The 15,347-nt window shown below is 53.9% G+C and overlaps 3 protein-coding genes and 1 long non-coding RNA gene across 4 annotated transcripts; 2 read left to right on the forward strand and 2 right to left on the reverse strand.

The window, feature by feature from the left end:
- Nucleotides 1-705: 705 nt before the first annotated feature.
- Nucleotides 706-3,868, forward strand: Bet1l (Bet1 golgi vesicular membrane trafficking protein like). The gene is made up of 4 exons (XM_048458600.3): nt 706-1,085; nt 2,115-2,206; nt 2,428-2,484; nt 2,624-3,868. Exons 1-4 carry the CDS (start codon nt 845-847, stop codon nt 2,789-2,791), a joined length of 558 nt encoding a protein of 185 aa, XP_048314557.3. The 5' UTR covers nt 706-844; the 3' UTR covers nt 2,792-3,868.
- A 2,027-nt stretch (nt 3,869-5,895) lies between these two features.
- Nucleotides 5,896-9,132, reverse strand: Cimap1a (ciliary microtubule associated protein 1A). The gene is made up of 7 exons (XM_048458598.3): nt 8,973-9,132; nt 8,449-8,565; nt 8,099-8,299; nt 7,642-7,743; nt 7,370-7,491; nt 6,546-6,686; nt 5,896-6,217 (listed from the first exon to the last, which is right to left on the reverse strand). The coding sequence occupies exons 2-7, from the start codon at nt 8,555-8,557 to the stop codon at nt 6,128-6,130; spliced, it is 765 nt and encodes a 254-aa protein (XP_048314555.1). The 5' UTR covers nt 8,558-8,565; nt 8,973-9,132; the 3' UTR covers nt 5,896-6,127.
- A 91-nt stretch (nt 9,133-9,223) lies between these two features.
- On the forward strand, nt 9,224-14,339 carry LOC125415777 (uncharacterized). Its single transcript, XR_007236683.1, has 2 exons — nt 9,224-9,532; nt 14,139-14,339. It is a non-coding gene; the product is annotated as an uncharacterized LOC125415777 (long non-coding RNA).
- On the reverse strand, nt 10,133-11,862 carry Scgb1c1 (secretoglobin family 1C member 1). Its single transcript, XM_048458296.3, has 3 exons — nt 11,291-11,862; nt 10,659-10,858; nt 10,133-10,306 (listed from the first exon to the last, which is right to left on the reverse strand). The coding sequence occupies exons 1-3, from the start codon at nt 11,343-11,345 to the stop codon at nt 10,274-10,276; spliced, it is 288 nt and encodes a 95-aa protein (XP_048314253.1). The 5' UTR covers nt 11,346-11,862; the 3' UTR covers nt 10,133-10,273.
- Nucleotides 14,340-15,347: the final 1,008 nt, after the last annotated feature.

The raw sequence follows: 15,347 nt of genomic DNA on the forward strand, positions 1-15,347 counted from the left end.
CGGCGGCTTGTTCCCGCCCCTCTAGCCGCAGTTTCTGGCAGGTGTGGAGCGAGGTGGGGGGGCTCGGCCCGCGCGTGTCCCGCCCTCCGTACGCGCTCGTCGCCGACCAGGGAGAGAGCTAAGGGAGCATTGTCCCCTGGCCGCTTAGTCGGCTGGGGTCGCACGGCGATTCTCGCGGTCCCGACCCGCGAAGCCCATGCTCCGTGGGGAACAGGGAAGGACAAGCAAAACGACTCGGGCGGTCCGAAGAGGGTGGCTAGCTCGGCGAGGTGGCGCACGCCGTGAGAGGCAGAAGCAGGCAGATCTGTGAGTTCTGACCCGGACAGGGATACATAGTGAGACCGGACTCAAAAGAAACAAAGGACTAAACCATCAAAATCATGTGGCCTTCCAAGGCAAAAGAAAGCTGCAGCGTGTGCGAAGAATGATCGGCGAGAAGTGAAAAAGCCCCGGAGAAAGCCACTCCCGTGGGAGGAGCCGCGGAGGGGCTGCCGCGCCTCGTCAGGGCGGACAAGCGATCGCGCGCGCTGCGTAATGAGTGGGGAGCCGGGTCCGCACGCCGCGTAGCTGAAGGCAGAGTCGGTGAAAGTGTACCCCACACATACAAGCCAAGCTCCAGTGGATGACCTGTCACCCGCTGAGCTGACCGGTGCTTGCCCCACACCTACTCGGTGTCAGGCTCTGGCATCCCCTTCGTCCGTCTCCTTCGGTCCTGGCTGCCCTCCCCATCCTGTATCTCACACCCGAGCTTCGCGGCACCCGAGACAGCCGACAACTTTACTGAGCCGGTTCCGAGCCTCAACTCTAGGTCTGTGCCCGAGCTCAGGCTCCGGGTAACACCCCTATGTCGGGACTAATCCCGCTGGCCAATCCGCGGCCCGAATGCTGGTGGCCTGCCCTTCCCTTATTTACATTCCACAGAGCAGCTTCATTTCTGGGTCTTCCGCGCCAGTCCCTTCTCCCGGAAGTTATTATACCCGAGGCGGAACCGGAAGCCCCTTTCAAGTGCGGGTGCCACGTCCGTCGCTGTGTTGCCGAGTCCCGGAGTGGGACCCTGGAGGGCACGATGGCTGATTGGACTCGCGGTGAGCGCATCCGAGGGTAGTAGGGATAGGAGGCGAGGTCCGGAACTGGAGGCATCGCTCAACTCTTGGTGGAGGGACCTGCGTGGGGTGGCGCTTAAGTGTTCTAGGAAAAACAGGTCTAGACTGCGGCTGGCGCTGGCTTGGGACCCAGGCCTGGGCATGACATCGGTTTTGTGTGTGATTGGTACTAGGGGCTGGGAACGGAGGGTCCAAATCGGGTTTTACTGATGAAGGGACTGAGTGCCTCCGTTCACCTCTCGGTGCCTGTGTTCTGTATGCCAGGTGTGATGCCTGGGCCACACTAATGACTACGCAGTGATTGACAGGACACAGAGTCCTTTCTATTAAAGTTTGGTCCCGTGTGTTTGCTGGTGCCGCTAGCCTTTCCCATACGTAGGTCACATCGAGGCTGATTTTTATGCCTCAGACCGGTGCCAGTAACAGTTGGGAGGCGATTCTCACACACCGTGACCGGCATTTTTTATATCTAGCTCCCGTCTATCCGAGTCAGTTTTCCACAGGCCCAGCACTCTGGAAAGGTCCCGCGTGGGTTGCAGAAATGGGCTCCGTAGTTTCTCCAGTGAGAGACCTTTTTTACACTTTTCCTGGACCTTATCCGCCGATCATCCCCACACAGCCTTCCTGTGACCTGTTTCGGTGTTCTGACCCCTACCAGAGTTTACTCTTTCCCTTTGTGACCAGTCCCACACACACTGATAGTGATTTCAGCTAAGGCAATGTTCATTCAGGTTCAGGAACAGTTTTACAGCAGAGTAGTATAGATTGAGCCTTCTGGTTCCTCTGCTGGTCCTTGCTTGGGCATGCACACAGGACATATGCTCACGTGACCCATGCTGCATGCCTGACAGATAGATGGTCCACCTGTTGGAACTCAGGGTGGAACCTGCTAAGTTAGCAGACATGGGCTGAATCTCTTTAGAGGTCTCACTAGGCCATACTCCACTGCAGTAAGGGGTCAGGGGCCACACTCCGTGAGTGAATACTACCCTTTACTCTCTCTTTTTGCAGCTCAGAGTTCTGGTGCTGTGGAGGAGATTCTAGACCGAGAGAACAAGCGGATGGCCGACAGCCTGGCTTCCAAGGTTACCAGGCTCAAATCGGTTAGTGATGGCCCTTACCCTTCTGTGTGGTGCCTTGGTGAGTGGGGCTAAGAGGGTAGGAAGGCGGCCATGTGTTGTCTGTGGATACGCTGACATGAGTGATGCCTCAGGTTATACCTTGACCTTTGTAGCCTTTTCTGGTGATAGGTTCCTAGCAAGGTTGTGGGTCAAGTCTGACTGGTCTGAAGGATCTGACTGTGCCCTGTCTGTATCCCAACCAGCTGGCCTTAGACATCGACAGGGACACGGAAGACCAGAACCGATACCTGGACGGCATGGTAAGCATCTACAGTTCCTACAGTGACAGTCAGCTATGTCCCCACGCTGTCTGCTCTCCTGTCTCTACCCTTCGATGCTGGTGTGGTTGGGTAGTCAAGGGTCCCACCTCTATATGATCCTGTTGGGTCCCTCCTACAGGACTCAGATTTCACGAGTGTGACTGGCCTGCTCACGGGGAGTGTGAAGCGCTTTTCCACGATGGCAAGGTCTGGGCGAGACAACCGGAAGCTTCTGTGTGGTATGGCCGTGGCCTTAATCGTGGCCTTCTTCATCCTCTCCTACCTCTTGTCGAGGACAAGGACGTGAACCAATGGAAGCCAAGGGCAGCCAGGCTCTCCTACCCTGGTGTCCTGAAAACCTGACAACGAAATAGATTCCCTTGAAAGTATCATCATGGGTCATTCATCTTCCTAAGACGGGACGACTGCAGCTGCCTCTGTCATAATGAGCTCATGCTGGCTTGTCCTGTGTATGAAGGAGGAAGAAAAAAGGCAAAACCCAACCCTTCTCCCTGGTGCTGGAGACACTGTTAGAGCCAAAGCCATGCTGTGTAAAAATGAACCAGGTCTGAACAAAGCATCTATGAGTCCTGAATGTGCCCACTGTGATCAGCAGCCTCAGAAGCCAATATCTTAAGACTCTTCTGTTTTGCTCTAACCTGTCTATGTCTGGTTTAGACCGTGTCTGTGTTCTTGAAGAGTCTGGAGCTGACATCGGAAGGGGATATGTCCGTGAGCCCTCTTCAAATGAATGTTCGTCAGGATGAATTTTGCAGGAACTCCAGGCTGAGGCTGCTGATCCGGAACAGACCTGTGCAGGTCAAGAGTCAAAGCCATCCCCATGAGTCGTCAGCTGAAGGCAGACTCCAGAGAAGAGGCAAAGGTGTGGAGAGAGGAGTGGACTGCAGCCCTTGTTATCGGCTGTGGACCTTCTGGGCCACGAGACCATGTGTCCAGGAGCAGAGATGTATGTCCTTGGGATTGAGAATCTTCTCAGTGCCAAAGATGTCGCCATCCCCAAGCAAACAGACTGAGAAATAGCATAGTGTGGATTTTCAAAGTCCGGCAGTGCTGGAGTGGCCTTTCTGCCGGGGATCCTTATGAAGCTGAAGGCCACCTATGGGAGAATTTGTAGCAGGAACTTCTGACCTTGTACCAAACCTGTGCCCTATCCTGTTCAGCCAGCCTCCCTTGGTGTGGGGAAGCTTGAGTCACCTCCTTGTTGCACAACTGCACAGACTTGCACCTCCCTCCTCCCCCAGTCCTCCCTTCCTCCTTGGTCAGTCCCATTTGCACATAGCCTGACCTGTGGAGCTGGCAGGGCCAACGGTTTATGAGGGCCCAGCACTTTCTGTCTTCACATAAAATGTCTTTAAGGAATGAACCATGAAGTTCTGTGCCCTTCTCTGACCTTACTCATGTCTGTGTCTTCATCTCTCTGTCTCTCTCTCTCTCTCCCTGGCCCACTCACTGCCCACCCATGTGGCCGTACCACGAGACCCATCTGTCCAGAACCACTACCTCTGTCCACGTTCTGCCGTAGCTTGGCCTCTTGCCTGTAGCAGTGCCTTGCTGTTGGTGTGCTGAGGATGCACTAGGCACCGCCCCTTCTTCCTTTACCGAGCAGCCTCTCTCTGCACACATTAACATTTGTCTGCCCGAGCCCTAAACCTGGAGAGGGGCCTATCCTGGCCCACCCTTTGTTTTGGCTCCTCCCCCCACCGGGTACAGCCTGCTCCACCCTGCTGCTCTGTAGCTTTGCTGTTTGCCCCACACACTTCCAGCTTGTGCCTCATTCCCACGGCAGGCACCCCAATCCTTGTCTCCCAGCATCCATGGGCCAGGGCTGTGCTCTGCCCTCCACTTGTCACCATGCATGTTAATAGCTGCCTGCATCCTTCCATCTGGACTCCCAGCAGGCATGTTCGTGCTTCCGCTTTGTCTCCCTAGAGCCATGGACTGCTGCCTTCTACTCAGAATGCTGGGAAACCGTTAAACCCCAGGGTCCTTCGTTGTTTAGTTTTTGTGGGATAGTGGGTAGCTCTGCATCCCAGGCTACACTTAAACTGTGTAGCCTAGGTTGGTCTCCAACCCATGATCCCCTGGCCTTAGCCTCCTGAATGGTGGTATTACGGTACATTACGGGCAGGTACATTCACACCTGGCTCTGCATTTGGGGTTAATGTTCTCTGGAGCAGCGTCCTTGCTGTCCTCTGTGAGACACGCACCCCCACCCAACATGGCTAGTTACTCCTCAGGTCTCCATCCTGCTCCACCGGTCTCCATGGCCGTTTGTAGTTCTCCAGCTACACTGGGCATCAGGCTTGCAACGCTTGTGACCTTTAGTTGTTGTTCTTTCTGGCATTAATCACGGGAAGGGGAATGCCAACACCATAGCCACTGGGTCAGACCAACTTCCTGAAGGCCGTAACCATGTCCTCCAACTCAGGCCTGACACCTGGTGCTTCCCCTAACGTACGGGTGGGTCCTCAACACCAGCAAGTCATCAGAAGCCTTTGGTGCCCAGTGTGAGGGACCGTGAGCATGAGCTACAAGGTTCTTCATACAGTTGAAGGCCCCTTGCTAGTAAAATCTGGGAGTCAGTGTCTTCCTTGTGCTCATTTCCCAAGAATTTGAATTATTTGAGCCAGCCCTCTTCTGTGGCTGGCCTTGGGCACTGATGTCTATTCTCCAGACTTCCAGGGATGCCTTCTTTTGCTTGGGCAGGACAGCCACAGACACCCACCAACTTCCTTCTGTGTGACCCCTCTTTGCCAATTTGAGAGTAAGGTGGTGATAGCATTCCCACCTAAGGAAGTAAGGGCAAGTTGGCTGGGACACACAGGCTTGTGCAGATGAGGTCCCCAGTGGTGTGTTGGATAAGGCCACTTGTTTTGCATGGACCTGCCCCAAAGTTGAGGTGACGTTGTATCCCTGCTTTCTGAAGCTGGGCTTTGGACCCAGGAGAGCCTCTGTAGTCCTTGTCCTCAGGCCCAGCTGAGATGCCAGCTCTTGCACACATCCTCCTCCTGGTTGTGGGTGAGAAATAAGCTCCCCTAAGATTTGCATGTAATAGCAGTAAAGAGATCATGTCTTGTTACATTGTTCCTGTGGTCATAATTTGAGGTAGCACAGTGAAAATGACCACGTGTTCCGCCATGCGCAGGCCTTCCTGGGACATAGGCTGGAAGTGTGTCACTTTGAAAGCCTACAGGTCACTGCTGACATGAGCTGGATCCCTGGCTCTCAGAGAGAGCCTGAGTGTAGAGAGGAGAACCTTCGAAGGGCAGTTGAGATGTCGGGTGGAACTCTGAGCCCCAAGCCCTTCTACTTTCTCTGTAGGACCTCCAGGCTAGGAAGCCAAGACAGGGCCCCTCTGGACAAGTGTTGCCTTTTCTCCAAGATAAACCCTTATGAATGTAATCTGTGGTTTATTAAATAATTTGGACATGGCAGGAAACAAGATTAACAAACGAGATAGTATAGAGAAAAATAACTTGTCGAAACCGTCCAAACTAGTGTGCCCTATGGTGCAGGGCCAAGCTGGCAGTGGGTCCGTTGGTGAAGTGCCCAATCCATTGTCAGCCCAGCACATTTCTGAAGGAGGATCATGGTCGAGGGCTGATGGGAAGGAAAGGGGGCGCTATTCCACATCAACAACCAGAGGGGTCATGTAGTCAGAATGCTTGATGCCAAAGGTGACGACCGGGGCACAAGGCTTGTTCAAGAACACCTAAGAGGAGGAGGGGGAAGACTGTGAGGAGCATTCTTGACTTGGGGCTGTAGTGAGGGGCTCATTCCCTCCTGAACTTGGGGCCAAGGTTGCCAGTGTGAAGGCCATGCCGTGCTCAGTAACCTTAACTGTCACTGGGAACAGTGGACTGGCATCTGGGGATTAGAACCCAGATTTTCTATAACTGAAAGGTGACCATCAGGGCCACTGCTGGAAATGCACAAAATCCTAAGGGTGCAGGGTCCCCACTCATCTTTGCAGTGTCAGGCCCTCCCTACACACTCTGGACCATTTCCCAACCCCTATCTGACCCCTGTGGTTCCTGGACCTTCTCAGGGCTGTGGGCTCCTGGTCCTGGCTTCAGGGTCTTATCCCCTGGCGGCTCCACCCGGGCAGCCATCGTGTACTGTGGAGCCTTGAACTTGGTCACTTGGACATCAGTCTGACGGTATGCTGCAGGACCCGGAGTCTGGAAGAAGAGAGGACTCAGACAGACTTGGCTTTCCCAGGGCATGTGGCCCCAGAGGATAGGGTTAGATGTGGGACCTTGATTCACCAAAGAGAACTCTTAGGCTGTCTGCCAGCCATGGGAACACCACCATGGGGTGGGGTGTTCTATCAGTCTCAGCCTCACTGTGGCAGTGGCATTTCCAGTGTGCCGTCTTGTGCCCACTGCTCTGAGGGTAATGTGCAATGCCCTTTTCCTGTTGGGACAGGATCCTCTTGGTCTTGAGGGCAGAGGTCAGGGACTAGTAAAGTGGACTCCTGTAGTACTACTGAGTGTTGTGTGTCTGCTCCAGGGCCCTTGCATCAGCTGTTAATACAGATAAACATTTTCTCCCCCAAGGAGCTCAAGGCCTCCTCCCCCTTCTTCCTGGCTTCCACGTCCCCTATCTAAAATTAGTGTTTACCCTCCAGGCAGTACACCACACACACCTTAGCTTGTTCTCAGTATCATCCCACACCTAAGTTGGTCTCCTGGCCCCTCCCTACCACCGAATGTAGCCTGAGCATGTAACAGGCCCCCCAGAGGTGGAGGGGACGCAAGAGCTCCAACAGGGCAGTAGTTGTCTGGGGATTCTTGGGTCTCGGGGGAGAGGATCAGACAGGTCACTGTGGCCAAGCTTGGTACTCAGCCGGGGTGACCCTTGCCTTGTGCAGGTCGTCGCTGAAGCTGCCCAGCTTGCTCCGGCCCTTGATGGAGAAGGAGGGCTGGGAGACCTTGCCCACCGTGTGCGGCCCCATCACCACAGGCAACATGTATGCAGCAGGGCCTGTGGGTGATGGGGGAGCCTCAGGCTGTGAGAGACCCATTACCTCCTATCTGGGATACCCTCTACCTTTGCAAGTCCTATGTGGGGCTCCCCTTCCTCCGTGCTGGGACCCCAACTCCCATCCTATCCATTGGCTGGGATGCAGCAGACCTGGGGTGCTGTCTACTCGGAAGGTCTTGGTCCGGGCAGAAATGGAATGACTGGGTGCTGAGTCGAACACATGCTTGGTAGATTTCTCTGGAAAGTAATCGCCTGGAGAGGAGGGAGGGTGTGCAAGAACAAGGATTTGGGGGCTCTCTACCCACCCCCAACATTTGGGTGGCCCATGAAGGATGTCCCAACAGTTAAGACACAGGGCCCCTGGGTCCCAGCATTGTGGTTGAACAGATTTGGTCAGGGAAGTCCGCAGCAGAAATACTGGCGTGGGTGCTGTTTTCAAGCACTGGTGTGGGCCTTGTCCCTGGGCTCTGGGTAGAGTAGGACCGCTGGGTTTCAGGCTCTGCTGTGCAGGCCTGACGGTGTCCCCAGGAGCAGAAGGAATGAGGCTATCTGGCCTTCACATTTCAGGACATGCATATTAGGGCCTGGGGCAGGAGGTGTCACTCACCCGGGCCAGGGGTCAGCATGGTCTTGGTATGGTAGCGCCCCAGGATGGAGTAGGCGGGGCCAAGGTCCTTGCCAGTCCTCAGTATCTTGGGGTTCACACTGTAGCGGGGCCCTGGGGAGCAATTCTCCGCCAAGAGCATGGGAGCCCCACGGAAACTGTAGGCTGGTGCTCGAAGTTTGGTGGGTGTGTGCTTCACAAAGCCTGTGGGCACAGGGGCTCAGGGCTGCTGGAGCCAGACATCCTTCTCTCCACCGGGGAGTCAAGGATTGAGCCCAGACCCATCCCAGGCCACACCATTTCTGGCTTCTTCCCCTGTCCCCACCAAGTCCCAGGCCCTTAGGCAATCTTACCCGTGGTGGGTGGAATCAGGTACTTGGGTCCAGGACTGCTGTAGAGGGCCATGATGGGCCCCCGGGGGCGATGGGGCCTCCAACTGCCCACCCATACCTCCTCTGTCATGGTTGGCTCTGTCCATGGACAAGAGGGTGACCAGGTGCTGGTATGCCCTGTACCACTTCATCCCTGGCCCTTATGTCCCCATTTCTGGTTCTGCTGATGCTACATCTTGCAAGCCCAGTCCTTGCCCCATGGAGACATGAGGGTCTTAAGCAGCTCCAAGCAGAGGGAGCTCCCCATTGGTGTGGTAAGCTAACCCTTAACCCAGCTCCAAGATACGGATGGGAGTCGTGCCTTCAAGATAGGCCCAGAGGGGCTGCCCACTCTGGCCCTGAATTGACTATAGTCTTGGCTTTGGGGTAGCAAAACCAGGGAGAGAACCCTGGGTGCAACTTTGCAAAGACATGGCTGGTAAGGGTCAAGAGCTTCTTGACTGAGCTGTGTCATGGGCAAGAGGGGAGCAATAGGGAGGCCTCACCTCCTCTGTGCAGGAATGGGCTTAGAGCAGCTTGGGACCCAGCCGCCTCACCGGTGGCCTGTCCCCCTGGCGTCTGTGCCAGGCAGTTCCCTAAAAAGGAGCATGGAGAGAAAGCTTCCCTCTTTCCCCCAGTTTTGAGAACTGGGGAGGGGTCTCTGCCCCTGAGCTCTAGAATGTGGCTCTGTCCCACAAAGGAGTTCTAGATCACTGTGTGTGTGATGGAGACAATGGCCTCTGCCTGAGGCATCTCATCAGAGCTTACCCTTTCCAGAGACCCTGTCTTTAGGGAACCACCGCCCTCTCCAGGGACTTTCCCTTTTGGGGGTACCTATATCTCCAGGGACCACATGCCTATCAGGAACTCCTACCTCTTTAGGGACTCCTGTCTCTCCAAGGAGCCCCCCACCCTCTCTAGATAACTCCACCTTCCAGAGACACCCCCACCTCTTCAGGGACCCCCTTATTCTCCAGGTTCTTCAACTCTTTGTGGTGGCAAGCTTGCAGGTTGTCCCAAACGTTGGCCCACAAGAATCTGCTGGTTTGGGGAAACTGGGAGACAGGTAGGCTCTGGGGGTCTGGGGGTCTGGGAGTACGGGGTTGGGTTGGAGGCTGTGGTGGGCTTCCCTAGAGAGGCTGCTCTCTCCTACACTTCCTCAGACCCCACTGCCCTTCCAGCTGTCTTGCTGGCAAAGCCCACCTTTCAGGACCCTTGGGTGCTCTTGCGAGCCCTCAGGGCTTCCCTTCTTGACCTCTTTTGGCTCCTCTTAGAGTTCTGGCTCAGCTCGGGCTCTCTTTCCTGGGGCGATTTTAGGGAGAGAGATTGTTTCCAGAGCTTCCAAGGCCTGTGTACAGCTGGCTGTGCTATTGCCCGATTTTTCTATGCATAGCACCTGTGAGGAATCACCAGCCCCCACGGAGCCCTCAGCCTGACCCAGTCCTCCCTTCCTGGGTTAGGCTCCTCCACCTCCCTATTGTAGGCCCCATTCCTCCCGTGTTTCACATGCTACCCTGAGGCTGCTCTCACACTTTGCTTCTGGGAAGTGACCCCACACAGGAGTCTGTATCTCTGGTGTATCCCTCAGGTTGTCCTTGATAGGACATTTGTGTGTTCCTGTATTGCAGGGAGAGAGAGAGAGAGAGAGAGAGAGAGAAGCCAGTGCCCGAGCTGCAGGAGGCTTTATTGATTTAACAGTTCGAGGGTGAATTGATTAGTGAGGAAGCGGTGGTCTTGGCTCATCCACGGCCGCTTGTGGGGCTGGTCCTGTCGTTCATAGAAGCCAAACCATGTCTCCCAGGCTTGCTTATGTGTCCTCTTGCTCATCTAGCACTTGCACCTGAAAGAGAAGTGTGTGGGGACCAGGAGAGCAGGTAACCAACAGCCAGAGCCACCAGTCCCCGAGGCAGACAGGCCTGTGCACCCCGACGGAGTAGACAGGTTCTGCACACTGTGGCCTACCCCTCCTAGCACTCTGTGGAGCTGTGCGCAGATGCACTGCCTGTGTGGGACATAGTCCTTGGGGGAAGCAGGACTAAGGGACTCCGGAGGCTTCTCTGTGAGGTCCCCACTTCAGTTTGCTGATGTAGGTCTGGGGGTGGGGTGGGCATAGACTGGCGATCAGGTACCAGGCATGGGTGGGTCTCGGGAGAACTGGGGGTATTTGGGGATGGGAGTCCCAGCCCAGTTACCAGCAGCTTGACCAGTTGTTCCTTATGCACGGGCTGCAGGCCGTCGATGCAGGACTTGAGCTCTCCCAGGGCTTCCTTGGCCATATCATTGACATTGTACTTGCCCAGGGGTCCTTCATAGAGCTCTTCTGTGGTCCCCACCAGGAGCGTTTGCAGGAATTCCATGAAGAACTCATTGTCATCCTCCGCGGTGGTCAGCCCTGCGTGGCGAGGGGGATAGAGCCAAGGGAGGGACTCACTCTCCTTCGCTGTCTGTCTCACATCTTCCTGTCACTCCCAGGACCACCATCTGCAGAGCCCTTCCCCATTACCACTAGTGGGAGCTGCTGTGGTTTCCCCTCTATGAGTTCCTGACCTCATCAGGGAAGAACAGTTGTGCCCTGAGACAGGGGATTTCTTCCCCTGGGCTAGCTGGATTCAGAGGACCTGGGCAAGTTGGGTTGAGCCAGGGTGGGTGACGGTGTCCTTGGTGGTCGGTTAGCGTTAGGTCAGGTTGTGGTGGGATGGGACTGGGATCAACAGATTCCCCTGCATTTTGCGGTTGGGGTCTGTGATGTAGAGAGGCGTTGTCCACCTGATGCCAGGATTTCGGTCCCTTGGAAGTGCCAGAAGTAAGGAAGGCCTAGACTTACCACAGATGCAGAGCAGGGTTAGAGTCACCAACAGCAGAGCGCCGCTCCCCTTCATGGCGACAGTCTCAAGAACGGCGTAGGGGATACCAGGCTTTTATGCTTTAGCAGGTGGCAACTTGCCCAGGGGCGGGCCATGTCTCTCAGGACCTGTCAGACCAACTGGGCCAGGCCTGTCACTGTGCTCCCCCAGGTGCCAAGAAGTGGCAGGCTTGAGTGGATCATAAGGGGGCTGTTGGCAAACAAGTCGGGGTAAGTGGAATACATCCCAGAGAGGGCGAACCAAGTGCCAGTTAGTTAACAGAGAGGAGTGCCAAAGGCCATGGGTGGCCTCCGGGATGCAGTGACAGGTTCTGGGACGGGTCCAGATCTTTCTTTGGGGTTGAGACCTCCCCACCTCTGCTTAATGAACTGCCTAGTTCTAGTCTGCATTTGGAGAGGGGTAGGCTGAGGCCACCCTGCTCCTATAGGCAAGAGAGGAGCCTGGGCACATGAGGTCGGAGGGGTGGGGGCTTTCTAGGGTTGGGGGGACCCAGGGCCACTGGAGGTCTGAAGTTGGAGGCAGTGTCCAACAGAGGTAGGTTGGCGGGGAAGAGTTGCGACTGGGCGTTGTCCTGTCTCTCTCCTATCCTCTGCTGCCACCTGGTGGCGTAATGGTCTCTCCTACATGGTGCAGGTTGCAGATGCTGCTCAGACCCAGAAGGCCCCTCCTTCAACACAGAATTCTCCCTCTACCCACAATCGGAGCCCTATTCCATGTCTGAACAGGGCATCATGGTGTCCTTCCCTTGCTTAGACTTAGCCTTGTGTGTGCTCTGCCAGACATAAGCCCCAGAACACGGCTCTATGCCCCTCAAGCACTGCCTCAATGGCAGTAGTTCCTGCCTTTCTTAGACTCCTGTTCATAATGAATGTTTGCTAACCTCCTGCTAGATGAAATTAATCTATAGCGATGGAACCTGTTTATGTGTATAAGTCTACAAATGTGGGAGCGAGCCCCTCCCCTCATGCACACCCCGCCCGTACCCGGGTTCTGCTACGGCTGTTCTGGATGTTCAGTACACGAACTGGACATGGTGAATCAGATGATCAGGTGCAAGGCTTCAGTCACCTGCGAGGCTGGAAAGCCTCTCTCCATAGGGGAGATAGAAGCAGCACCTCCGAAGGCTCATGAAGTTCAGATTACGATCGTTGACACTGTTGTTTGCACACGGATCCCTATACCCTGTGCAAGCGATGCCTGTACCCTGAGTGGGGCTGATCCTGAAGGGTGTTTCCTGGTGATCTTGGGACATGAAGATGCTGGAATTGTGGAAAGCATTGGTGAAGGGGTTACTAAGCTAAACACAGGTGATACTGTCATCCCAATTTACTTCCTACAGTGTGGAGAATGCAAATTTTGTCTGAATCCTAAAACAAACCTTTGCCAGAAAACAAGAGTTGTTCAGGGCAAGGGTTAATGCCAGATGGTGCTAGCAGATTTACCTGCAAAGGAGACTCTGTTTTTCTTTTAAAAAATTCTGTCTCCACAGCTTTTATTTTTTTTTAATTTATTTATTGTGTACAGTGTTCTGTCTGCATGTATGTCTGTACACCAGAAGAGGGCACCAGATCTCATTATAGATGGTTGTGAGCTACCATGTGGTTGCTAGGAATTGAATGGAGGACTTCTGGAAGAGCAGCCAGTGCTTGTAACCACTGAGTCATCTTCTCAGCCAGGAAAGTCTATTTTTCATTTCATGGGAACCAGCACATTTTCCAAGTACTCAGTTATGACTGACATCTCTGTTATAACTTCAGGGCCTTTGGATAAAATCTGCCTTCTTGGTGATAGCATTTCAATTGGCTATGATGCTGCTATGAATACTGCCAAGGGTCTACTGTTGCAGTCTTTGGTGGTATGGGAGGCATTGAATTGAGTGGTCATGGGCTGTAAAGTGGCTGGTGCAACATGGATCACGGTGTTGACATCAATAAAGATAAATTCTCACCTGGGCAGTGGTGGCACATGCCTTTAATCCCAGCACTTGGGCAGGCAGATGCAGATCTCTGTGAGTTCAAGGCCAGCCTGGTCTACAAAGTGAGTTCGAGGACAGCCAGGACTGTTACACAGAGAAACCTTGTCTCGAAAAACCGAAGGAGGGGGCTGGAGAGATGGCTCAGAGGTTAAGAGCACTGCCTGCTCTTCCAAAGGTTCTGAGTTCAATTCCCAGCAACCACATGGTGGCTCACAACCATCTGTAATGAGATCTGGTGCCCTCTTCTAGCCTGCAGGCAGACATGCAGGCAGAGTACTGAATAATGTATGCATAATAAATAAATGTAAAAAAAAACAAAAGAAACAAAAAGATAAATTTTCAAAGGTTCAAGAATTTGGAGTCTCTGAATATATAAAGCCATCCAGAAAGTTCTCATGAGATGGCAGACGGGGGAGATGGACAAAGGAGATGGACCACTCCTTTGAGGTACCCACAAGATGAAGGTCACGAGAGCAGCCCTTGAGGCAGCCCATGGAGGCTGGGGAGTCAGTGTGATGGTTGGCATAGCCGCTTCAGGTGAAGAAATCGCTGCTTGTCCATTCCAGCTGGTGACAGGACATGCGTGGAAAGAAAAGCATAGTGTGTCCCAAAGCTGGTGGCTGAATATATGTCCAGAACAATAAAAATCAATGAATTCATGACTGGCAATGAGTCTTCCGACCAAACTGACAAAGTCTTTGGCCTGAGGCAACGTGTGTGTGTGTGTGTGTGTGTGTGTGTGTGTGTGTGTGTGTGTGTGTGTGTTTGGACTCTTGTAAAGACGTAAATTGAGAAGAGAGCCCTGTACATCCTATACTTTTTCCTGTGATCAGATAGGAACAGACTGACAGAAGATTTGCAAGCTAACAGCCTCTCAGACTTCAGATCCTACTGGCAGGAATGTGTGTAAGTAATTAAGGCTTCGATCAAGGACAAGGGAAATAGTCAGAAGTCGGTTTTCTGAATTCTCCACATGAATAACTGCTGCTCACTAAGGAATATTTTAACCTAATAAAAATACTTTTGGAATAACACACGTGGGTGCGATTGAGCAATGCAGCATCTGTCAGCGGAGTCAGTGGGAGAGCTGACCGGGTTCCTGCCTTGCTGTGGAGTTCACCGTGGGTCGTCTTTAAAGTGTGGCTCTGAGGGCCACATAGATGGCTTAGGGAGGGACCTGATGTTTGAGCCTCGGAACCCACGTGATGGAAGAAGAGACCTGGCTCCTGCAGTAGCGTTTCCGAGGGCTTGACCTGGACATCTGTTTGGAGGATCCCCCCTCCCCCCGCATCTGACACAGAACCGGCTCTTTTACAGACTCTCTGGCCCAGCTTCTGTCACTTTACAGTGTCCCACGCTGGGGCTGCAGGTGGAACAAGCGGCTCCCTGGCCTCCCTTTGTCACCGGTGTCCAGTTTGCAGTTACTCCTCCTGCACACCTTAGACCCTCGGCAGCACGCTGGCAGACACGGCCCTGCAGGCTAGCTTGGACTGAGCATTTGAGAGTCCCCCAGCTGCCTGCCTGTTTACTTCTCTTGTCTTAGTGTAGGTGACAGCATTGCCCTAATTCGCCACCTCATACCCTAAACACTTGCCCCCTGTCCTCTCTCCTCCTGTGGACTGTCCTCTATCTCTTCCGGCACCATGTCAAGGTTGTTCTCTAGTCCTGGGCACTGAGCAGTGGCAATCCCCTTCACATTCCATCTCTGACCGTCTGACTCGGAAGTTGTTTGGGATCACACTTCCTGGCCCGTATCATGTCCAGACACTTGTATTTGTTATATCACCATTGCAGTAACTTCTTGGCCGATGCCCCCACCTCTGGTACTGTCTTGTATTGGTGCTGGTTGGTTTTGTCAACTTGACACAAACCTGGACACATTTCAGTTGAAGAATTCTATCAGATTGACCTGTGGAAAAGCCTGCGGGGTATTTTCTTGACAAGTAGTTGATAGGGGAAGGGTCGGTCCACTGTTTGTTTGTTTTGAGACAGGGTCTCTTTCTCTGTAGTCATGGCTGTCCTGGAACTTGTTATGTAGACCA

Source organism: Myodes glareolus, chromosome 7 (genome assembly GCF_982192425.1).
Source record: "Myodes glareolus chromosome 7, mMyoGla1.1, whole genome shotgun sequence".
NCBI lineage: Eukaryota > Metazoa > Chordata > Mammalia > Rodentia > Cricetidae > Myodes > Myodes glareolus.